Raw genomic sequence first — 25311 nt, forward strand, 5'->3', positions numbered from 1 at the left:
AGAGATGTATTCCAGTCTATGAACGGAGCAGTGTTCTGCCCAGCTGCATGGCAGGAAGACTCACTATTAATTCTTGTATTCATTTTGGTGACAATGGTCTTAAAGAACACATTGGGTATTAATGTGGAGGCCCAATGTAATTTCAGAAGAATTCCATTGTAACTCAACAGAAATGCACCATTAAAGAATTGCCACCAAAAATTTTTTGTAAGTGACAGACTGAATTGTGCTGCAGTTTCCATCTGTCACTCTAGTTATGCAATCATAGGGAATTTTACTACTTTAACAGAATTGAGCTGTTTTGCTACTTGTTTTTTTTTTTTTTTTTTTTTTTTTTTTACTTGAGCTATGTTGATGGCTTCTCCCTCACCTATTTTTACTTATTAGTTACTACATCTGGGGAAGTTTAAAAGTAATTATTCTCCTGTACTAGTAATTTTATTGGTCAAGAGAAGTTCATGTCATTTTGTAGCCTGATGACTGGTCCACATTTATTCTCTTCTTCCTACTCCCTGTCATCATGACGTGATGAAATTAGCAGGTAGATGGCATGAAATGAATGCTAAGATCATAGAATGGCTTGGGTTGGAAGGGACTTGAAAAATCATTGAGCTCCAACCTCTTGCTGTGTGCTGGTTACCACGCCTTAGATCAGGCTGCCCAGAGCCCATCCAACCTGACATTGAGCACCTCCAGAGATGGAGCACCCACAGCTTCTATGGGCAAAGACCTGTAAATCCACTTACGGACTAATTAATGTTCATATTGTCTCCAGGTGTCTCAGTGTTTGGTGATACAGAACGTGTTGATGGAGTACCTGCTAGGATATATTACTAATAGCTGATAACCCAAAGTACGTAGTAAGCTTACATGTAAATGATATGGGTGAAAGGAAATGTCTTCTGTATGTGCTACAAGTCTAAATTCCTGTGGTGACTGAGAGCCCATGTGCAAAAGTGTCAGTGTGCAAAGGCTTGGACTGCTGATAACATACGATAGCTGACCTGAGGCAGCCTCCTACATTCAGTGTAGTAGAAAATTGATAAAAATGTAAGAAAATAGAAGGAAGTGTGTACCTATTGAGATGTATTTGTGTGGAATATTATTCCCCAGTACTATGCAGAGAAGTGACTAACTACTCTTCTAAGGTTTAGTGTTAGTTGCAATTTATCCATTCCAAGTTACTGGCAGAGTGGACTCTGGCTACCTGCCACTTTCAAGTCATGCATCAACACCCTTTTCATGTCATCTCCACTGTGGTCCAGGAGAGCCAGCTCAGATGGCTTGCACCTGTAGCGTAGTCTTCTCTCAAATCAGATAATCTTCCCATGAATAATGGAGAGCTGACTGGTGAACAGAGATGTATAACGAGTGCGACAAGTATAAGAAGAAACAAGAACAACTCACTGCGTGGCTAACAACTTCACCAAGCCCCCCTGAGGCTATCCTCTCTCCTTGCCCTGATATCTGCCTCTCAGATATCACCTTTAATCCCTTACAGCATCCAGGTGCAGGACTCCGCTTACCCACTTTCCAAAGTGTATTTGTGTATTTGCATGTGTAAAACCTTGCAAAGAGGTCATTAAATTGTTATTTGCCATAAAGCACGGTGTAGAAATACTGAGAAATGTTGTTCTTTACAGCACATTGAACTGGACGGTGCCCTTTCTCTCAATTCTGGCCTGCTTGTTCCTCGCAGCAGCAACAGTCATTTTGTACTTTATACCACTGAGGTACATTATTTTAATCTGGGGTAAGTACTCCACTGTCTCTCGTACACATGCAATAAATGCATTATGTATTCATAGAATTAAATCAGTCTTTACGTTACCTGCTACACTCAGTTGCTTTTACTTAGAGATGAATGAATATGCTATGAACCTCTTCATATTTTTTCTTGTGCTCCCTGAGCCATCCAGTGATCTTCTTTTCATAGGATTCTTTGCTAGTTTTCAGCAGTTTCAAGAGGCACATAAGTGTAGATAAGCTATTTTCATTTATTGTTATTATTATTATTAGGAAGCAGTTAGCTTCCTCGTGCTGGAGCCCCCAGCTGGGAAATGTTAGGGAGTGGGCAAGGTGTGTTTGAAGAGCTGGACCATGGAGGCCAGGGCTCTGGCAGCCGTTTGATTCTTAGCAAAATCCGGAGGAGCGTTGTGCTTAATAACCTGCGGTCCAATGGGAAGCAGTGAGAATATCTTTGGAGCATGAATGGTTGTGTGAAAGTCTATTGATTTACTGGGATGAAGCAAAAGAGGGGCTTTTCAAATATGAAAAAGTGCCTGGTAGTGTTCTGAAGAGGAGGTGGTCTTTAAGAGCAACAACAAAAAAAGCATGTTTCAACTGCAGAAGTCTGTCCTTAACTCTAAGTGGTTTTCTGTCTTTTTTATCGTGCTATCTTTTATCTCAATCTGAAGGTAGTCCTCACCAAACTGCTAAGCTCTGCCCTGGTGCACTGCTGGGCTGTAGGGAGCTCCTGTCACCCTGTCAAGCCCGAGCCACTGCTGTAGGAGAAAAAAGAAATAAGGGATTAAATCAAACAAAAGAAAGGGGAGAAAATGCTGGGAGTAAAAAGTTCTGTAGCAAAATACTGTTGTTCTGGTATGGAGGACATGGTGAACACACGAGAACTATACATCCATTCAACATCATCTAGACTGACAGGGCCTTCAAATATGATACGTGTTAAACAACTACCCTGTGGCAAGGCCTTAAAAGACCTTATGGTATTTTCTGTTTTTTAAAAATCAGGTACACAGAAAATTGTGTTGGCATTTTGCTACAAGTATATGGCTTAAGAGCTGCATCTCAGATGTGAAGCAGGAACATTTCACCGAGGGGAGAAGGCTGGAGCAGCCATCTCATTTTAAACTACTTTCGGGGAGACTAGTATGGGATTTTGGACAAGAGTGTAATAGGATTCAGTGCTCTATTACGATTGTTGGAGGCTGTTAGCATATGAATTTTCTTTTTGGCTGTTCTTTGAAGTGAGCTGGCTGTTCTCTTCTGCTCAATGACACTCTCCTCTTCTACTATGCCTTTAGATAGCCATACTGATCTCTTAGTGGGGAAGCAGCAGGGCGTCGGGTGTCTTTGCTCATGAGGGATAGTGGATTTAACAGTCATCTCAGTGGCAAATTGGTTATATTCTCCCCACGTTACCCTCCAGAATGAATGCATGCTACAATCTCTTTTTTTGCCCCCCTGTTGATAACAGATTTCTCCCAAAGTAGGGAAATGGCTGTATAAACCTGCTTTTTTCAGGAGGCACTTGTGAATGATCCCACATGACTGGCAATGTGTGCATGGCTTGAAGTTTGAGGCGCCGCTTTCACGCTAATTTTTACTTGTGAATTCTTCTTCCCTTTTTCACCTCATCTGAACAGTTGAGTAGGGAGGGAGATACAAATGAGTTATTTTGTTTGCTTTTATTTTTCCAGGCATAAATAAATTTACTAAGAAACTTAGAAATCCCTATGCCATCGATAATAATGAGCTGCTAGATTTCCTCTCCAGGGTACCATCTGATGTTCAAAAGGTATGTAATGAAATGGGCAGCACCAACAGAGGCAGCGAGCAGCTCTGAGGGCGGCTGGGTTAGGGAATACAATGCTCCTGCACTTTTGAATAACTGAGATAAGGGATTGGGAAAATCCATGGAGGGTGGGGGGGCCCCCGAAGGGAATGTCACAAGAGAGAGGAGCCAGAATCCTTTGTCAGAAGCGTGATTGCAGAAAAATTATCCTGAAAAGACTTACTTAAAAATGATCTGGAAAATCATCCAGCGTGGTTACTGAACCATGGTTTCCGTCACCTTTCTGCTCCTATATTTGTATGGGGGAAAGAGAAAAATAGTCTCTTTGATGGAGATAACCATCCAAAAGCTTTCTGAATTCTCCCTTTTCTCAAAATCGAGCGTGGGGGGATTATTTCCATGACTTTGTGCTCGCTGTGTTTTTTTTCACATCAGTCATCCCTCAAAATTCTTCCTCCCCACCCACCTTGAACTCCAGGCTGCCCTTGGACAAGGCTCAGCTCATCTTTTTCATTAGAGAAAGCTTTGAGATGTGTATAAAATACTCTGCGGTTGATGAGTTCAGTCTTCTACCATTACAGAATTATAACTTTTAATCTAGCCAGAATCTATCCGCCCTCAATTTCAGTCAAGTCTTGTCTCTTTTCATATTTCTTTGAAACAACAAGAGTGTCTTCAGTAATCCTGCCAATCTTCCTGGAAATTATTTGAACAATAAGTCCTTTAGAATGTCAGGATCTGTTTATTTCTCCTGAAGGAAAGAGAATAGTCTTGCTGAGTAACAAGGCACATGATATAGAGGATTTTTTCTTTTGTTTTAATCAACTGGAATCTCTGTCCTCAGGCCCCGATCCTGATGCTCTGGAGCCCACTGACATTGTACCTTCCTCTGTGAATCGTGGTACTTTCACAGTGAGGTGCTGCTTACTGTGAATAAGGGGATCACAATCTCGCCTGTAGTGATTTCACTCTGCTGGAGACTGAAAAATAATTGCCTCCATGCAGCGTTGAAGCATCTGGTAGAAACAGGGTTGGAAAGGCTTGTGGTGACATTTATCTCAAGAGGTCACCAGATTGGCTGATGGCAGCACTAATAACTTGAGAGAAATCTCTTCTTAGACTGGTGGGAGCAAAAGAGCTAAACAGGAATAATCATGCAGATGTTAAGCTGGAGTGTATTTTTGGTTGTTTTTTTTTTTTTTTTTTTCTTTTGCCATTGCTCTCATAGAGCACACTAGATTTGCAGTGATGGTTTGCATATGCCCTGTTAATGTTTATATTTAAAGATAAGCTGCTTTTCTATTTATGCTTTATTTAACATTTACATTTATAACGTTTCCTTGAGTGGTTTCTATCATTTTGGAAACCTTTGAACCCTCTGAGGAAAATGATAACCATTTACTGTGAGGGAGGACTAATAAAAGTTCCTTCGGTGGGACAAACCTTCTCAGAGCAGTTTTCCACTGGTGCTAAAAATAGTGAACCCTGTGTGTCAGCCACGCGCTCCTCCAGCGAGGAGTCATCCGTGGCAACTCCAAATCCTTTCTGTCTGCTTCCTTTAACGTGCTATTGATGCATCATCATTTCACTGCGGTACTGTAATGAGTTGGAAAACACCTCTGTCTTTTAACCCACACGTGCTAGGCGAAAGACAAGAGTGGAAAAGATGGCACATACAGCAAAAGGTTTCTGTGATCTCAATGGGAATACTTCTCTGTGGCACATCAAGGCAATTTGCTGTTGGGGTTGCATGATCCTCCGCAGTTTATCTATACGTGTTTCACCTATTAAATTGCAAATTAAGTTGTTTTGAAAGGTAAAGGTAGCTTTTGTCCAGGCTCAATTTGAGAAAATATTTTTCAATTTGATATGATTAAATATTAAAACATCCCAAGGTCTGCATGCAATTTTGCCAACAGTCATTTTGCTGCATATTGGGATCCACTTGATCTGTTACTCCTCAGAGAAGTTGATTAAACTTATTTATTGGTTAACGCCAGAAGAAGAAAAACAGCTCCCAAACCAAAACAAACCCAAAGATCTCTCCTCTGCTGCAGAAATTAGGTAGAACCCCATGTATCTCATTAGAAAAATCTGCTTTTAATATTTTGTTTCAAGAAATGATGCATGACTTCTCAAATCCTTCCTGCAATTAATCCCCCATGTTCCTGTGTTTAGAAAATGATTCATTACTTTTGAACCTTCCTTAGTTTCCCTTGGTTTGTCCTTGGGGAGCCATTAACGCACGCTGTACTGAGCTAGAGTTACCTAGCTGCAAACGTCATGTCTATTTGTTTTTACAGGTGCAGCATGCTGAATTGAAACCATACAGCAGCTCCAGCCCCATTAGGAAGAAACGGAGTGCTCTATAGGATGAAGTGCAATTTCGGAATGCAGCATCTCTCTCTCTGTACCCCCCATGTATACACACGTGCTTCCCCCCTTCTCGTCATAGTTCAGAACAACACAATAATTCGTTGGTTTTTTTTGTTTGTTTGTTTGTTTGTTATTTGTTTTTATTTTATTTAAGCTGGTCTTTTTGATAAATACCTGTTTTGAGTTGTCTTTTTGGGCTGTCTCTTGGCACCAAGATGTAGCTCCTAAAGAGCGGAGTGAAACATGTGAATTAGTTTGTAGGGTGGGGAGTAGTGTGGGGGGGTATGGTGCCACTGCATTCCCTCTTTTTATTTTTTATTTTGCTTCCATTGTAGAGGGTATGCTGGATGTGGCAGTGCTCCATTTTTTTTTTTTTTATGTAGGAGGAAATAATTCTGCCTAGCATAGCAGATCAGCTGAGCTGATGTGAGGAGATGCTCTGAACCAGTTTTTAACATATCCAACAGATTTACATTAAGATATGAAAGCTATTCTTTTCTGAGTTAAATCACTGTGCCTAGAAAGGTTTAAGCTCTGAATTAACGAGTCTTTGATACCCATCTTCTGTTCAAGCAGTGTACATTTTAAAAAGTTTTTTATCATAATTAGCAGAGTGAGGAGCTCCAGCAGTATCTCAATATTTCATCCAGCACTTGTGGGTTTTTCCTTTTTCCCTTTTCTTTAAAAAAAAAAAAAAAAAAATGCCCACCCTGTGGTTAACTATTTGGGTACTGGATTCATCAGAGATCCATTGCTGGCAATGGATGCATGAGAACCTTCTGCTGCAAAGGATTAAGAGACTGCAGAAAAGCCTAACTCACTGACCTGAAAAGACTCTGTTGACTTGCCTTTTATAACTCCATCTCATCAGATATTTTCAGCACAGCTCTTGTTTTTCTGTCTAAATCCAGAGGGGTCAACACTACAGATCCAGGAGAAAAACACTTTATTGCCTTAAAGAAACAAGTGCTGGTGCAGAAAGAGTACGTGGTGCCCAAAGGTGTGGCTGTGCAATAGGGGGGGCAGGTGTTGGTCTCCCGCTGATTTCCATTGGAGTCCACAAAGAAAGGATCAGAAAATGAAGTTATATGGGAAGTGAGCAATGAAGAAACATGAGAAAGGACCCAATTTTCTGAGGGAAATGTGGTTTCTTGCTTTGATCTTTTAGCTATTGTTCTGCTTTGTAAAATTCACATAACCAGCATAATCCATGTTGTTTGCCTTGGGAAACTGAGGTGGAGAATTGTGTAAACCTGCTCAGTTTCTCTTGAGAGTGCATTCCTCAACCTTTTGTAGGACTTTGTGGGAGTGACTTGTGACTTGTCCCCATGTGTCATTGTTAGCACGAGAGCTGGGGCTTGGTTCTTGCCATTTCCAGGCAGGTGTTTCCACCAGCATCACCTCAGGTGGTTCACCTTACAAACAAAGAGAATCCTGGTACACAAGTTGCTTTTTAAAATTATACTTTGAAAGTCATCTAATTAAAGGTAAAACAGGTAAAGCTTTGCTTATGGATCGGCAGTCCAAATGGTGCTGCACCATTTGATGATGCAAACCTGAGGGCTTGATGTGTGAATTTGGTGCAAAAAACTAACATCAGAGTATTTTTCACTTGGTTGATAACTGGATTCAATGATTTTTCTGTGTTTATTTTTCCAAAGTAACAATCCCCTCTATGCCACTGGATCATGAGGGCATATGTTCATAGACTTGATTTAAAATGGAATAGTTCAGTTGGAAAGGACCCGCAAAGAACATCAAGTCCAACTGCCCAACTTTAGGGCTAACCAAAAGTTCACGAATATCATTAAGGACATTATCCAAATGCCTCTAGAACACTGACACGCCCGGGGGCATCAACCACTTTGTTAGGAAGTCTTTTCCAGTGTTTGACCACCCTCGTGGTAAAAAAAATTCTTTTCCTGATGTCCAGTCTCAGTCTCCTCTGTGCTATCCTCATGGGTCCTATTGTGGGCTACCAGGGAGAGGAGATCAGTGTCTCTGTGATAAAGAATGTGTTTTGCTCATGTAAAGCTCTGTTTAGGTGCGTATGAAGAGACAGAAGAAAGATTATCTCACTTTAAAATAGTGTAAAAATGCCTCTTTGTGTGACGCGTGCTTGTGTACCCATGCATGTACACAGTTATGTATAAAGAAGAGTACATGTATAATGTATTTATAGGTGAGGACGTGTGGGAAAGTGATTGAACATACAGATTTAAAAACCTTGAAAATGTTTATGAAAAATGCCAAAGATTCTAAAGCTTATCTTGTGTCTGTTCTTCTTCATTTTGTACCGTTCCCGGCATGTCTCTCTGGCTGAGCCAGATCTCTGCATGATTTGATTTACTTCAAGTTAATGAAGTCGGTTGGAAAGAGTCTTGTAGAAATTATAAAATCTCCAGTAAATCTCCTTCTTGTACATACAATGGATGTCCACGGATCTCTTTTGTTAAACTGGTTTCTCAATCTTCTGTGTAAATAATGCCTCGTTGTCTCGCTTGAGACTATCATCCAGTTTATCATACTGTAGTCTTGTCGCTTTGTGGACCAAAGTCCCACATATTTAAGCAGGCCTGTGAAATCAGATCATTGATCTGAGTGAAAATATTCAGCTGCAGCAAACGTTTATTTATTCAGAAGTTGAGACTGATATTGTAATAGTGATTTTTTTTTTTTTTTTCCCCTATAGATTTCTTCACATTTGATTTCTGTTCAGGAGACAGGGTGATGTCTTTATAGATAGATAGATAGATAGATAGATGTGTGTTTTGGAATAATTTGTATTAGATTGTTGTGCTGGAGGCATATCAAATGAAGGGGTTTGGATGGCCCAGTATGTGTAAATGTTGTAATGAGCTCTTTGTTTTGATAAATACTGTTTGAAATGCAATAAACATTTGAGGTTATGGTGATGTTTTTAATTTATCTGGTTTAGGACATATATTTCTCATCCTTGTAAAATGCTTACTGATCTCTATTATTCAGTATCTGGCTAGGTGAGCAAGTACATCACTTGACAGTGCAGTGTACCAACACCTGAGGTTACCTGAAGCGGACTCTGTGCTGCTGAAGGAGATAAGGTAAAGAGAGACTCCACCTGCTTTTAAACCTTTGGGTGGGATTTCCTTGCCCCTCCCAAGGGCAAAAGAGGGTTAGGTGCATTTGCTGCCCACTGAAGGAATCAAAATCTTTATTCAGACTTTTCATTTGATTCCTGAAGCCAGAATACCAGTTGTTATGTAGCTGAGTGTCCATCTGCCCATGGGAATTATTGTTTTTTACATTGTTAATCTATACACTGTATAGCATGGAAATTATAAACTTATGTTTTTAATTTACGGCAGTCATTTGAGTCCCACAAGATGTACATTTGCATTCTAATTTCTCTAAGACCAGAAGGCATTCACAAATGTGAATCTATCTGTGGGTCCTTGGGCTGCTGTAGCTTGTGGAACACGGAGATTTGTTGATAGCATATGACCAAACATGTCTACTGTCTTCAAAATATGTAGATGTCTGGATTTGACATACGTGTGCAAATGAAATATGTACTTGTGTTTGTCCAAACATAAGCTGCTGCTAAAAGTTGGTTTCTGGACTAATCTTGAATAAGAACGAGGACTCGGCTCCCTTATGGATCACTGTCAGGAGAACTCGGTCACTGAAACGCACACTGTGGAAAGCAAGCAAACAACTGAATAAAGCAGTTGGTGGAAATGTCACAAGCGCCTTTTCTTTCCTACTTGCAAAGCTGCAGTTTTAACCTTCAGCTCTTGCATTCCTCTCTGCTCCCCCTCAGTCCTCTCCCACACAAAGCGATGGAAAGCTTGGGCTCAGCCTTGCTGCTCTGGGGTTCACACCTATGGCTGTTGCCCTGCAGACCTACCTTCATTTGCATGGGGAAGTGCTCATCCCTAGAAATTAGGCTCCTGCTAATTGACTGCCTGCAGTACTAATAGCTCCCAGGACTGGGTAGTCCCTCTGGAAAATGGAGAGTTGCCATTTAATTTCCTGTACTCTACATGGGGCTACTTTGTTTGGTTGAGCTTTTATTTGTAGGGCCTGATCCTGCAGGAATTGCCACAACTGGAGTTGTTTTCCCATCAGCTCCATAGGTTCACACTTGGAAGGAATTTGGCTGCTCTGAGGGGTTAGGAAAAAAAATCAACAAAATACATTTTAATCAAGCCTTAACCTTTAGATTCTCCGTCCTTTAAACTAAGCTGATAGACTGTTTGGGAAATGTTAGCTTTGACTCTGGAGACTGTGGTATGTATTAGAAGTGAATCCTCTTCTGACTTAATACTGTACTTGTATTTTATCTTTAAAGCTACACGTGTCAGTGCCCTGGTGCATCTACCCCTTCAAATCACACAGAGACACGATAAGCATATCTGCTCTTCAGCATCCTGAAAGTTAGCAACTGGGAAGAGAGCTGAGGTACTACATATTGTTAACCTGCTGTATTGCAAATGGAGTGTTTTAATTGTTCTCACTTTAGGATAAGTTAAACCAGGTGAAATTCCAAGATTTTTGGATAAAATGTCTGCCAACAATTTTATCAATGGAGAAGACCCTCAGCAGCAGCAGCAGTTATGTAGTTCCAAAGGATATGTGAGTAAACAGTATGTTTTGCTTAGTGTAAATATTCAAAAGCATTTAGAAATAACAGAGTGAAAAAAACAAGCATCCTCCAGATGATACAATTTCTAATCTACTTTCCTCTGTATTGCTTTGGCTTAAAACAGTGCAGCATGTAGAAGGTCATTTTGTTTTGAATAAGTGATGTGCTCCTCTGACATGAATCATGGAGCTGAGCACAGGGCAGCAGGAGGTGGCATTCAGGGCTCGGTGTTTGCAGCAGCAGCAGCACCTGGGCGGGCAGGAGTTCAAGTTCTCAGCATGGCTCTAACCCGAGGGCTGGTGATTCTTGTTAAATTTTACGTGGGGGAACATTGCCAATCAGTTTTCCTGTGTCGGATTGAACACCTGCAATTTCCCTCTTGGCTGAACGAGATGATGTGCCTCTGAGAGAGGAAGAAAGTAAAAGCCAGAAGATCGGCCAGCTTAAACTTCATCTGAGCTGCTTTCTTAGCACAACCATCCTTCCAACCTCTTCCAGACCTCTTTGCAGACAGAGGTAAGAGACTTGCTTGTAGGTTGGACACATGCATTTGGATCTGGGTCTTCTAGACACAAATATGTTCAGGTTTGGATGTGAACAGGTTGCCCCTCACACTGCTGTTCAATGGCTCTGTGAAGCCGTGTGCTCAACTGACATTTACAGTGGCCTCCAGTCCATGAAGGATGGATTGTGCTCTGGGCTTTGATGAAATGAAGGGTAGATGGATGTAAGGAGTGCTTGAGGGAGTGCTTAGCTAGGTGTTTCCCATTTACACTCATGTTTTGATCAAATTTATAGCAGAGGAACAAAGAAACGTTCTGGCTCTCTATCCCTGCGCTTTGGTAAGTTTTTCTGTCAACAGGAGGAATATTGAATTATGTTAACCTGTCACCTACCAACTGAAGGTGATAAGAACCAAAGAGTCGGTACTTGCAAACAAACCTAAATGCATTGTTTTATTTCTTGAGCAAACCCTTTCTACTGCTTCTGTTTTAACATTTATATCTGAAAGATGGAATCCGAATATCTTTGTGCTCATTGTCATGTAGGACAACTGCTTCTGAGGGCCTAAGCCTGTGCATAGCAAAACCATATATTGCTCCTTGCAGGGATGGGGGAAAGTCTCCCTCCATGTCTGGCAATGGACGACTTTACTGAAAGTCATTGCCATTCCCTTGCATTTATCACTGCCACTCTTGCTCTGCATATTTTTGGTATTCGCCATGCATTGTTAGCAGTGATTGTCATGTAATTAAATCACTGCTCATCACAAGAGCCTATTTTTATGCTGAGATAAGCATCAGAAGTCTGCTGCAGCGTCCCCCAGATCAATAAAGATGTTCCCTGTAGGATTACAAATAGTCTGGGGTTGTACAGGGCACTGGAATTAATTAGGAATGATTTCTCTTTTTCTTTCTTCTTTCAATACATTTTTAATTGTTTATCCATTTTCGATGGGCTTGTTTTTAACTCTGCCACGATGCCCAGATGCTTCTGTTCAGACCTTTTGAGTATAAGATACGATATCAATTTGGACAATACCATTTGCTGTAAGCACTCGCTATTATCATCATCCTTTCATAGACTTGTGTGGCTATTGCTTCAAAATACATTTCTGAATGTGATATTTGCATCTCAAGTTTTACACCTGAGATTACCATTAAATGGATCCGTTAAGTGGTGGGATTTAACCAAATACATTCCATAACCTTCAGGCTCTCTCCTGAAGATGTGGCATTGTGATTGGACGATACTGGGGGTGAGTAGAGAGAATCAGGCCATTTAGCAAGGAAGTGTTTGCACAAGGTCACGGAATTGCAAGAAAGAAAAGGGACTATCTTGGAAGTCTCGCATTTTCAGGCAGTTTGAGAGCTTGATTTCTGGGGCAGGACTGCTGCTTCATATGGTTTTTTTCTTTTCAGTTTGTACAAACGTATAGAAATCTATTTGGAGAAGGTAGATAAACAGCGCTGAGTTTGGGAGCTGCTTCTGGGAGAAAAATGAATTTTGATTTTCTTTTTGTATGTGCATGTGTGTCAAGGACTGGTTGTGTACCCCACAGTGAAAACTGCGGGGAAAGATCAGATCTGAATCCATGGGTTTCCAGGGTGCTGGAACTGTCTGAAGGTCAGCACTAATGTGTTTTTCTTTAAAATTAGTTTGCAATTGGTCTATAAAGTTGTGTTATTCTTTTATCCTGAGTGTATGGAAAATGGAGAGAGTTCTAAATCTGAAACCATCTTTACCTTGGAGGATTTTGCTTTTGGAATTTAATCAATGCTGTCTACTTTCTGCAATTTAAAAAAAAAAAAAAAAAAAAACAAACAAACAAGAAAACCTTCTTTGTGGCGCATGGTTTTCTTACAAAACAAAAATCAAAATCCTGAAACCCCTATTTTTGCCTCCTCAACTGTGCGCAGCATCATCCAAGGGAGTACCAGCAAAGCACGTTGTATTACTTAGGTTTGTACTTTGCTGTTCTCCTTTCTCTCCTGCTACTTTCCTTAGCCTTGTTCCTTATGTTTTTGTCCTGCTTTTACACGCCAGTCTTATTTTGTCATCTTCCATGAGTTGTTAATCTGTGTTGTTGACTGGATGTGTGAATGGAGGCTGTGGACCGTCTGCAAAGGACACTGGTGAGACAGAAGTTGCTTAAACAGAGCCTTGCTGTCCATGAATGAGGCACATGGAAGGTGAAAGTCAACATCCTCACCCATGCCATGTCCTTCTCATCCAGCATCATCAATAACAGAAACAGATTTTTCAGCTCTGCTGCAGAGGGAGTGTTTGCTCTGCTGGAGACTCAGGGAAAAGGTAAACTGCTTTTAGGGAACAGAAACCAGTGTAAGGATTCCTGTAGGGATGTACAGCCACTTCTCTACGTGAGAAAGAAATTAGCAGTTGAGTGTTTTGCAATTGCTGTGTGGTTCTTTGTGAGCTGTACTTGAAGTGCATTGATATAAAATCCTTGCTGAGCTCAAAGGCTTTGAATCAGCCTGGCTACTCTTAAGAGTTAGATAAATAGTGGCCGAACTTGCTGCTGTTTGACTGTGATTTATTCTTGTTGACAGCAGTTTGTTGAGGGAACAGATGATATTCATGGTATGTCAATATGTACAACATTATGGAAAGCTGGACTACATGCCCAAAGTGGAAGTACATTTTTGTTAAAACTCGCTCACTTTATTAGTAAGCAATTACTTTAACTACAGTGAGCACCATCCCAGTGTTGCTGGTGTCAGTGCAACTCTTCTATTGCTCTGAGAGTACCTCTGTGGCTTAGGTCGCTTGCAGCTGCTTGGTTGCCTTGCAGGCAGTGTGCAAACTGTATGTGTGAACCACGTTTACAAATGTGAATGGTGTGATGCTCGTTACTGGCAAGGTCTGGGTGTGTGGATCCAGCATGCTGCTCAGAGGTGCTCTGGTCAGTAGCCAGCATCCAGATACTGGATTTCCATGCAGTGTGTATGGGATATCTGAAGGATGGGCTCAGCCTTCCCTTCGCATTCAGGATCTGTGAGATGACTGTGGTGGAGCTATTTACATAAAAAGAGCACCACCAATCCCTAAAATTTATCTCAATCATGCATGGCTGTCACAAAATCCTCTTTCAGGGCTACAGGACGTGGCTGACCTTTATCTGTCCCATGTTCAGGATGGGTTTATTTTGGGGCAGTCAGAAAGGAAATCCCAGTGTGGAGGTGATGGAACATTTTGTTGTTGTTGTTGAATTGATGTGAAAAAGAAAAATACCTGGCCATTCGCAAGGGTTTGAACTCTTAGCATAAGGCTTTGGAAGATGGATGGAGGGTCAGGGAGGAGGTGACGGGGTTCAGAGGTCCTGTGGTGTAAGTCATGGCTGCGAGGAGTCACTGTCGCGCGGTGAAGGTACCCAGCAGCATGATCCATGGCAGTCACCTCCCCAGAAGGATTTCCGTCTGAATATGCAGATGTGCGTACAATTATTTTACCTATCATCTTCACAAACACAGCCCACGTCCCTGCACGCTGAAATAAATCTTGGAGCTGTCCCTTTCAAAAGGCATTTCGGGTTCAGCCTGGTTGCCTGCATCCTGCGTGGTTTTGTTCAGCAGAGTCCTTGCAAACAGCCCGTCTCCTCTTCCCTTTCCGCTTCCCCTTCCTCCTCCTCCCATCCCACCACAATCGCTGCTGCCCAGACCCATCCTTCCCTCACACAGAACTGATTTCTGTTTATGGAGCAGCTGGCAGCAGCTCCACTCGAGCGCTGAGCAATGACTAAGAAACAAGCCCACTTTTCCCTTAGCTGTCAGGAGCTTTTAGAAATAACACCCTCCTCTGAGGAAGTCAGAATAGCAACAGGAAAATAAGTAAAACCTATTATAAAACAGTTGTCCAAGAACTTAGGCACGGCGCGGGGTAGAGATCAATATGCTGTGAAGGTTAAATCTATTTTCACACTGTGTTCTATTTCACAGTTTAATGGTGTTTTAATGTGTCTGTCACTGAGCCCCCTTCATGTTATGCAGGTAGAGCCTTTACAAAGGAGAAATAACGTTGGCTTTACAAGCTTCACAGTAACATCTTATTTACCAGCTGAGATCTGACGCTTTCCTCTCTGGAGATATGCCAGGGTTTGACTATTTTAGTTTATTTTTTAGGAGGCATAATGTGGTGTTGCATTTGCAATAATCTTAAGATAGCTTTAGGGAAATGCCTGTAGGAGTGGGAGCAGCAGGAGCATGTGTGTACTTGCATAGTAGGGATAGGAATATGTACCGCTGTTTGTACAAGCTGAATGCATGAAGGATGTGCAACATTTCCCAAGCTCAAGTTTGCATTCAATCTAAAATGGTGTAGTTGAATGCTTTTATGTTGGACTTGGCTGAAGGTGGGATATTGCAATGGGCTTTGGGGGGAGAGTATGAGGGGCAAAGGCGATAGGAAGTGATCACAGCCCAGAGAAAGGATGCTGAGAGAGGACAGAATGGCATCTGCTTGTGGCTGTGCCAGTGGGAAGAATGGAAAGAGAAGCAGAGAGAAAGAAGAGAGAGCAGAAGAAAAGCAGAATGTGTGGCCTAAAATCTGGGCTATGTGGATGCTAAAACATGCATATAGGCCTGTCCTCAATGTTTGGCATGAAGCTTTCACCTTTTGCCTAGAAGGCAAAGATGAAAAAAAACAGCTTTAATTCTCTAAGGGTAGCCTATAGGAGGAGAGTGCACTAGAGAAAGACTAATATTCCATCTTACATGAAGCAACCTGTTACAGACCTTCAGCTTCCCCTCCCCTGGCTGCTGTGCCTCTGTTCTATTGAGGACTGCTGCTTGCTGGAGTTTTCTGAATAGCAGAGCATTGACTTGGCTTGCCCCGCGTATCCCACTAGCAGAAATACCGGCAATGTGTGTTTTGGCTTTGGAGTGCTGTGTGCTTTGAGTCCATCTCTTCCCCCCTTCCATTTTCCATTGTTGGAACAACAGTCTTCTGGTGGGGGCTGAGCACCCCTAGCCCTGTATTGTAGGGCCAAAACAAACTCTATGTTAACGTGTTTTCCATTCTCCAGAAGGTAAAGTGCCAGTGCTCAGAGCAGCTGAGCCCCTGGTGCGAGTCTGCTGTCTGGAAGCCCAGTGACTGACCTCACGAGGCAAAACTTTGTCTCAAGCAATACCACTGAGAAATGAGTTTGTTTGGAGCTGGGAGATGAAAAGATTTGAACTCTAGAGCAGTGGGGGCTTGGTTGGGAAAGGCTGCAACGAATCATAGAATCACGAAGGTTGGCAAAGACCTCTAAGATCATCTAGTCCAACCATCCACCTACTAGGATTATCTGGGGACTGGAGCACCTCCCCTATGAGGACAGGCTGAGGGAGCTGGGCTTGTTCACCCTAGAGAAAAGAAGGCTGCAGGGTGACCTCATTGCAGCCTTTCAGTACCTAAAGGGAGCCTACAGAGGGGAGGGGAATCAACTCTTTGAAAGGGTAGATAACAGCAGGACAAGGGGAAATGGTTTTAAGTTAAGGAGGGAAGATTTAGGTTGGATATCAGGGGGAAATTCTTTACCCAGAGAGTGGTGAGGTGCTGGAACAGGCTGCCCGGAGAGGTTGTGGATGCCCCGTCCTTGGAGGTGTTCAAGGCCAGGTTGGATGGGGCCCTGGGCAGCCTGGTTTAGCATTAAACGTGGAGGTTGGTGGCCCTGCATGTGGCAGGGGGGTTGGAGATTCATGATCCTTGAGGTCCCTTCCAACCCTGGCCATTCTGTGATTCTGCCATTCTATGATCCACCTACCACCATGGTTCCTCTCCACCACCACTGCCACCTGCTGCGGCTGGTTGCATTGAGATGCTATCACCACACACAGGACTGCAGACTTCAGGGCACCACAGCCCTTGCTTCGGTTGTTCTTTGAAGCAGGTGAGAACCTCTGTGAAGAGGCTGTTTCTCCTGCTTTTGAAGCATTAGAGCAAGTCAGTGGGTCTATGAATTATGAACCTGAATGTTTGTTTCCACCTTTCTGAAAGCTGGGCATTTGTTGGGATCCTAATATTTAGGGACTGAGTTTTTGCAAGCTTGCATCCTCAGCTCTAGATTTAGAAGATTAAATTGAAAAATGGAGAAAGCTGTCCAACTGAATGGCTTTGAAGTTTAATGCAGGCTTTTAGATGTAAAACTTGGATGCACCTGGCAGTCCGTAGCCATGTGCCTATGTTAGGAGTTGAGTTTTGGAGAAGTGATGAAAGCACCACTAAAATAGAAATACTTCATTATTGTAAACTTATTGTAAACTTACTCTTTCCTCCTTTGCAGATGAGATCTAGGGAAAAATGTTTGGTCTTGCTGAAAATTATCATTTACTGAGATTGTTACCATCAGCACCAGAGAAGCAATGCAATTAAATTTAAATATCTGCAAAAAATTGTTTTAAACCCTTACTGTAATCTAACACTTTTTGAAATTTAATGGAGAGCAATCACCAAGAAATCTCATATCTTGCTATGCGGTAAGTGGTTTGTTTGAGGGAGCTTTAAGTAGTGCAGCAGTGACACACAGCTACATGGCACTGGAAGTTGTCTCTGTGTCTCTAGTCACAGGACCCAACTTGATGCTGGGCCCATAGCTGTTGTCAGTGATGCTTCTATTTCTTTTCTCTCTTTTCATGCTCACTTAGCAGATGTCCAGTCCATTATGTATGAGAAGTAAATCAGTTCACAACCTGATAGTAAGTGCTGTGCTACAGGTAGAAATTTAAACGTTGCTTTGAAACTCCCAAAGCCCTTTTTTTCCATTTCCAAAATAGGAAGTGACAAGCTGGTAGTTTAAATTTCTAATCGCATTTCCTATGTTTTATTTAAATTTCCAATTATGTTTCATTATGAGGATTCCGAAAATATTTTGTAGCAGTGCAATAGTACTACTAATAAGTGAACCTCAGTTAACATAGAAAAAGAATCTCAACAATTATCCTTCCCACCCAAACCTTTTCTTAGAAGCCATATTAGAATCGTTTAATGGCATTTTTACTCCCACTACTGTCAAGGAAAGTTTTATCACTGATGTGAAGGGAAGCAGAATTTAACTGTTTAAGTTTTGCATTAGCAAAGAGGAATCGTTCAGTAGTTCGTGGATTTTGGACCTAACAGCGGCTATTGTAGATAAGCCCAGTTCCATTTAACCTGAACTCAGTTCACTCAGTTAAGGTCCTCTTCCTCTGCTCTCCCCTAAAAAATCTCTGCCCAGGTGAAACCATGATGCAATTGAACATATATATGTGTGTATATATACATGCATATATATATTCAGCAATTATAGAGAAATTGCTACAGTCTGCTGCAGGCAATGTGCAGCCTGAAACATGATAGTCATCGTCCTGACACAATGCCAACGGGAAGCCAGAAGCTGTCAAAAAGGTCAGAATTTCAATAATGTGTCTGTGCTTTTCCAACGTTCATTGCATCCCCTTCTCCTGGGCTGTTGTTTCCTTTTCATGCCCATTTGGAGCAGTGCATCCTCTTGACAGTCTTCCCCGAACAGTTGAGTAGTAAGTGAATAAACGAGGAAAGTTGTAAAGCCAGAAATATTCAAAACATTATGGAACAAGGTATATTTTGGAGTGCGTAGACCATTTGTATACTCTTTGTCAGGATTTTCTGGTCTTCAAGTTCATTGTCAGGTCTGAGATGGCAAACTGGTTTTCTGGTCACTGATGATAGAACCATAGAATGGCCTGGACTGAAAAGGACCTTAGCGATCATCTAGTTTCAACCCCTCTGCTATGTGCAGGGTCACCAGCCACCAGACCAGGCTGCCCAGAGCTACATCCAGCCTGGCCTTGAATGCCTTCTGGCATGGGGTCTCCTTGGGCAACCTGTTCCAGTGTGTCACCACCCTCTGTGATTTAGATCCAAGGCTGCATCTTGGCAAGAGTAAGCCATCTCAGCGTGAGGTGCCATGGGCATCTCCAGTTGCACACTTTGCCACTTCTGCTCCTCTGGCACTCCAATTTGCAGCACCTCTTGGTGAACAGGATCAGAGACCATTTCAATCATGTCTTATTTCCCACCTCCTTCCCTGGGCTAGCAAAGGTCTAGTTCCCATTTTGATTCATAGCCTGGAAGACAGGAATGCAGTTGGGGGCTGCAGAATGTAACATGTATGAGAAGGAAAGGAGAAGCTTTATGCTGCTGGTGACACCAAAACTAGATCTGTAGAAATCCTCAAGAGTAAACACAGTCAGGAAAGAGTAGAGACAAATCTTTTTTGCTAGCCACAGAGGAATAGATGTGAAATGGGCACACACTTCACAGATAATCCCAGGCTGCAATATGCAGCATTCATTTTAAGTATGATTTTAGAATAACAACTTGTAAAATGAGAATTTCCTGCTTTTCTCAGTCCCAAACCAAGGTCAAAGACAGCCCATTTGTGAGCCTTGGTCTAGAAAGATCAGACCGGAGCAAGTCTCACCTACTGTGTGAGAGCAGTGCCAACCACCTACCTCGCCCATCGGAGGCTGTGAAAATGAATGCATGGGGTAAAGTGCTTTGAGATCCTCAGCCTAGGGAAAGGTCAGGAGAGCATCGTCATCTCTTTCAGGAGCTCCAGCACCAAGGGGAAAAATAAATCACACAAACTTTAAATGGGAAACCACAGCTGCTGTCAGATTAAATCTGTTACAAGTGCATTCCGCTGCCTCGCTGAACAGTGTTTTATTTCACACCTCAAAATGTGAGCCCCTGTGCCATGGACTTGTTCCTTTTTCCCTATTCCCCCTAGATGACTTAACAAGCTGAAAGTGCAGCTGGAAATTAATGCTTCCTGTCTTTTTAAATAATGTGACATTGAAATCCCAGTATTTAATGCGTTGGCATTTAACATGCCACAATATTTCAGTTACTTTGCACTGGTTGGGGTGCAGAAGTGTTATTACAGCTGTTCTGAAATTCTGACAAAGAGGTGCATTTCTCTCTCTTTTTTTTTTTTTCCCTTTTTCTCCTCTATGTCCCACCATAATTGCTTTTTGCTGCATCTCTGAACCGTAACCATGGCGATCCGCCACATTCATCAGAGGACCCTCTTGTTGTTTAGCTTGTGTGAATGTACGAAGGGGGGTAAAAAGGAGGGAAAAAAGAGAAAAAGAGGGGGCATAAAATATTTGCAGAACTTTCCAAGAAAATGTGGCGCTTTTTTTTGCTTTTTTTTGCTTTTTTTTGCTTTTTTTTTTTTTTTTTTTCCCTAATGACAGAAGCTGCATTGGAGAAGTGGCCTGGCTGGAACACCAAGGACTCGTTCATAGCCTAAAAAAGGGACAGGAGGAGTCTGTTTGGAGGTGTCACTCTTAGTAGAAGACTGACTTAGATAACTGGAGCTTTCAAGCCATTCCTCCCAAAAGAAGGAATTGTTGTATGCAGAAGGGGCAGAAAAGGTTGACCCTTTTCCATTTCTGTCTGACAACAAACTAGTCCTTGTTTGAAGAACAAGTTCATGTGGAACATCATTACCATATTAAAGTTGCTCCATTTTCTGTCTGGGGAAGAAAAAACTGTCAGGCTTTGGGCAAATTGGAGCGGTCCTTTTCCTATGTGGGTTGTCTGCTGCTCATGCCCTGGTCAGGAAAGAATGTTGACATCTGTATAGCTGTGGTAGAGCTATAAATGTTAAAGGTAATGTTATTCTAGACAATTCCAATCTGTAAGCAACTGCTGGTGGATTTTCCAGGACTTGAGAAAAGTCATCAGTGGTTTCTAGAGCCTCTGTTTGGGGTCGTGTGGACAGCATTGGACATAGCATAATTTTCACTGTACATTCTGACATAGTAAGGGTTTGGTGCCCCGTAAATCTGTCTGTTCTTTACTGGGGAGATCTAAGAGTCACTCTGTAGGTGTTCATGGAGTGTGATTTGGTTGTAGAAGAAATTTGCCCCCTTGCAGAGTTAATACAGCTTATTTTCACGGAGTGTGATATCTCCTTGTTGTCTGATGTGACAGTAGTAAGGAAGGGAGTGATAAAGTGCTTTTGACTCTATGCTAACGTTCACTTTTTTGAGAGACACAACACTCACCAATCTTGAGAGATTCCCCAAATATCCTTGCTGTGGCAATCACCTGTGGGAGTACTTGATGCTTTGTAAAGCAGTAGCTGAACATAAATTCCCATCTGAATGAATAATTATATGTCCTAAGACTTTAAGATGCTGTAGTCAGGTGTGAGGCCTTGCTTTGGGTTACAGCACTTGGCATAGAGTCTCTGGTCTCTGGGACTTCAGTGCATCAACAAGCAGATGTTGTGATTCAGTTCTTCTCAAAGCCCAGCCTGAAAGATCTTCTACTCTTCTTCTCATCCCCAGTTATGACTCTGCCATCACTACCTTCCTCCCTAGCAGTGCTGCTTGATCAAAGCCTATGTGCATATCTAGAGCACCCCAATTTGAAGTTGGAGACATCAGTACACACAGCTGTTCTGATGGTTTCGGTCAGTTCAATGGACTGGCCAAGGCAGGGGCAAACATCTCCTCCTGCCTGAGGAGTTCCTCAGGCAAAGCTCCATATTGAAATGCCTCAGCATGGGCATTTGCAGAAGAGGCAGAGCCACCAGAGCATTGCTCAGTGACCTGAGATGTATTTGGTTGGAAAATGTCTGGTTCTGTTCTCGTCTGGAAGCCATTTGATCCGTCCCCAAAGACTCAGCGTAGCAGAGGCCCTGGGGCCCTCCCATGGGTGACAATAGATACACTGGGGTCTGCAGAGCAAAATGGGTTGTCTACAAGTCAAAAAGTCTTAGGGACCCATTTTTACTTGGGATTGTCAATATAAAATAACAAAGCAAAAAGGACTCCAGGCTAAATGTTAGCAGCGATTATTTTTAACATTATTTTTACTGTTTCTGATGTGTTCTTCAATCTGTCTTGTTGATGTTTGTTTTTCCATTTGTGATAAGGGTCGTATGTCATGCCTCCATTGCATCAGGTGCTATACAACCGTGTACTGTCCTTCCTCCAAATAGTTACAAAGTCTTTCTCCGTGGATAGGTTCTTGCTGGCACTGAATTGTACGTGCCCTTTAATAAGTCTTTCTCTAGAGCATCTAGAGTTACTTATTTATCTTCTCAAAAGGAATGAAAAGATAGGTACTTACTTGGAAATAAAATAGGACAAAATAAAAAATATACCATTTTGAAATACTTTCTATAATTAAAATTTGCAGCTATTCATAATAAATACTAACATCTGTTAGCTGAATGTTGAATGATTTAGATATTAGTCTAGTGAAGCCTACTTGTTTCTGGCTCCTTTTCTCTATGTCTGCTTTTCTTTCTCACGTAAAGAAAATGGTTTTCCAAGATACTCCCTTAAAATATAGTACTTAAATGAGAATCTCTAAACATCTTATTGGATAATTATTAGCCATAATGTACATCTTCCAAGGTGCTTGAATTTTCTGCTATAATCAAAAGTATCTGTATGTGGACAAATGCCACGGATGCTGTTTGCAGTGTGCAAACAGAAGACAAAGGCAGAACCTTCTCTTATAGTTAGGACCTGCACTAAATGCTTTTGCAACTGTTTGACTTGGGACTTGCTAAGTATACGTCTGCAGATGTAGAAAGCTATTAGTGAAAAATATTTGTATAAAACTACTCGTGAGTCCCACTGGGCTATGTGAAGTCCCAGCTTGCTAGTTGTCAAACGACATGTTCTTACAACCCTGAGGTGCCAATTTAAACGTAGCTTTCTTTCCTCCGGGTTTGAGCAACACCTAGAGTCTGTAGCGTCCTGTGGGTGAAAAACAGACTCTCAAGGGATGCATCATGTTGGAGCTGGAAAGGAGCGCTTTCCATGTTGCCAATCTCTGAGTGAGCTGCTCTGGTGTAAGGTAGGTTCTGAGCCACAAATGATTTACTTTTAGCTCTCTGTTTCAGTTGTTGAGGCTGAACGCAGAACGCGGCTCCGTGGGGCTGTTTGGAGCTGCCATAGGCGGAGGAAGCTGTTTGAGGTTTCCTTGGAGCAGCATTGGGGTGCTTTGTATGATGAGCACCAACAACCATACTGCCAGGTAAAGCAAATGGAACTCGGAGCTGAAAATTAAATATTTTTAATTAAAATCCACATCTGCAAGCCACTCGCTGGGAGCCAGGATTTGGCTGCTAAATTAAGCTGACACGCTGGGATCACCAATGTCAGAGACAGTAATCCCAGAGTGGCAGCCAGTAGATCTCACTGGTTAATATTTAAAAAGCTGCTGGCGCCTGATGGAAACCTCTTCATAAAATACTCCATCAAGGCTGATTGTTTCTGCTCGTGAGTAGTGTCACACGTAGGTAGTCTTGCTGTCCTTTCCATCTACGGGGTCTCGGTGCTGCCGGAGGGTAGGCTCCAAGATGTCATTAAGGTGTTTTGATGCAATAGCCACTGCATTTGTTGTTATGCCAGCAATGTGCCATGAGCTAATGTGCAATGGCCTAATTAGACCATCCCCAGAGTTCTTCTAAATTGCTCCATTGTTGTGGCCACGCATAATCTTTCTTGACTGTTCTGTCTTTTCTCCCAAATATTTTCAGGCAGGAGGAAAGTAGGGAATGGTGTTTGATGTGCAGTTAGGGCTACTGATCCAGAGGTTTTTACCTCACGCATGCCTCTGTTTCCCAGCTATTTCATCACCTTGTAACCTTGACCATGGTCCTCAGCTGATCCCCAAGAGAAAGGATCATCTTAGTGTTGTCTGAGATGGTCTGGGGCTGAAGGCACACCAGGTGACATTCCTGTTCATCACCTTTTTTGCAGTTAATGGTGTAACTCTAAATCTTTCTCATGCAATCCTTCCTAACTCAGCTATGCAGGGCAGGGGAGAGCTGTGCTGGAGTTAATTGTATTCTTGTGCTCTGCTCTGTGTATGTTATAGGCTGTGAGAGAAATGGTTCGAAGCCTTTTAGCAGGGATTTCAAAGCTGGAGATTGGAGCAGCACATTACAGCTGGTAATATGCCTGAGCTCTCATCAGCATTTAGCATCCCCTTGCCCTGTTTTTACTGTTTTGGTTTGTTTGTTTTTATGCAAACCAATCCAATAATATGTTTTTCATTAAAAAACAAACAACAAAGCTTATGTCCTTGCATCCTTTAGCTGGAAAGGCGTAATGCTAAGTGGCAGGTGCCATGAATGTTTCAGAACGGTGTTTTGGAAGAAGAGGGTCTCAGCTTTCTCTTCGAGCCCTAAATTGTGATTCAGTGTTTGTATTGACTTACAGGGAGAAGAAGTGAGTAAAAGAGAGAGATGAGAATTTACAGACTTCAGACTCAAAGATCTTGTAAGACAAAAGCTTGTCACTCTTGTACATCTTCCCAGTCAGCTGGGAAACAAGACTTAATCAGCTGAGACGGTGTGAGCAAATAGGGTTATCTTGCAGCTCTCTCTAACAGTGGCCATATTGATACTTAATTCTGTTGAACAAGAGGTGAAGCCTGGAGAAGTCTCACAGAAGGGGATGATGAAATGTGAGTGGTCAGGTTCACTTTTGTTTAAAATCAATTCTCAGGTGTGCTCTGTCACACCCTGGTTGTGTTTGTATTTTTCAGTAATGTCTGGGAATAATTAATTCTCCTTCACTTAACAGATCCCTTCCTCTCTCACCACTTGAAAGAAATCCCCCATTTATGCTAAAAAATTACTTTGACGGCAAATTACCTTGAGATTTAAAACTGGTTGCTAGTGCTCCTTTAAGTCAAATTCTCTTTCCACTTTTAGCACAGATGCATGAAAGAGGAGGATGCTGTTCTTGAGTGAGTGTGGAGGAAGATTGAGTTGTGCGTAGGAGGACAGAACAGGAGAACACACCAGATACTAGGGCCGCTCCTCCAGCACACTTAATAAGTGTTGTTAGAAAGTACTTCTGGGGGAGGGGGAGAAGTTCATCTTCTAAGCATTGCTGAATGATAAAACTGAACTGGGAATGATAACAATTAAGAAAAAAGTATTGAAAAAAGTTGGCTAATTTTCTACATCGTTCAACTTTATTCTGGGGGAATAGGAGACTGTGTTTTTATCACTCTGTTTCCAAACTGGATAAATCACCCTATCTACCAGACATAACAGATCCTTCTTCTCTTGTAGCTCTTTCTGAAGTTATTTTTCCTCTGGAGAGGGAGAATTGTAGCCCCAAACTTCATACAGAAGGATCCAGGGTATTCAAGACTTCAAGGGTTATTCAGACTCCAGTTAAGACAGACCATCACTCTGGCATATGAGGATTGTGTTCAAAATCAATCAAATCTAGGTAGTACAAATACTCTGAAGGTTTTTCTTTCT

The 25311-nt window shown here is 42.1% G+C and overlaps 1 protein-coding gene across 5 annotated transcripts in view; it reads left to right on the forward strand.

Moving 5' to 3' along the window:
• Nucleotides 1-8820, forward strand: part of MCTP2 (multiple C2 and transmembrane domain containing 2) — a 258369-nt gene extending 249549 nt beyond the window's left edge. For all 5 annotated transcript variants that reach the window (XM_042876283.1, XM_042876284.1, XM_042876285.1 and 2 more), the window contains 3 exons: nt 1644-1753; nt 3441-3538; nt 5839-8820. In XM_042876283.1, the coding sequence (XP_042732217.1) occupies nt 1644-1753; nt 3441-3538; nt 5839-5907 (277 nt within the window). In that variant the 3' untranslated portion in view covers nt 5908-8820. The remainder of the gene's footprint in view (nt 1-1643; nt 1754-3440; nt 3539-5838) is intronic.
• The last annotated feature ends 16491 nt before the right edge of the window (nt 8821-25311 follow it).

This window comes from Lagopus leucura, unplaced genomic scaffold, assembly GCF_019238085.1.
Source record: "Lagopus leucura isolate 7727_CA_CO unplaced genomic scaffold, USGS_WTPT01 Super-Scaffold_100015, whole genome shotgun sequence".
NCBI lineage: Eukaryota > Metazoa > Chordata > Aves > Galliformes > Phasianidae > Lagopus > Lagopus leucura.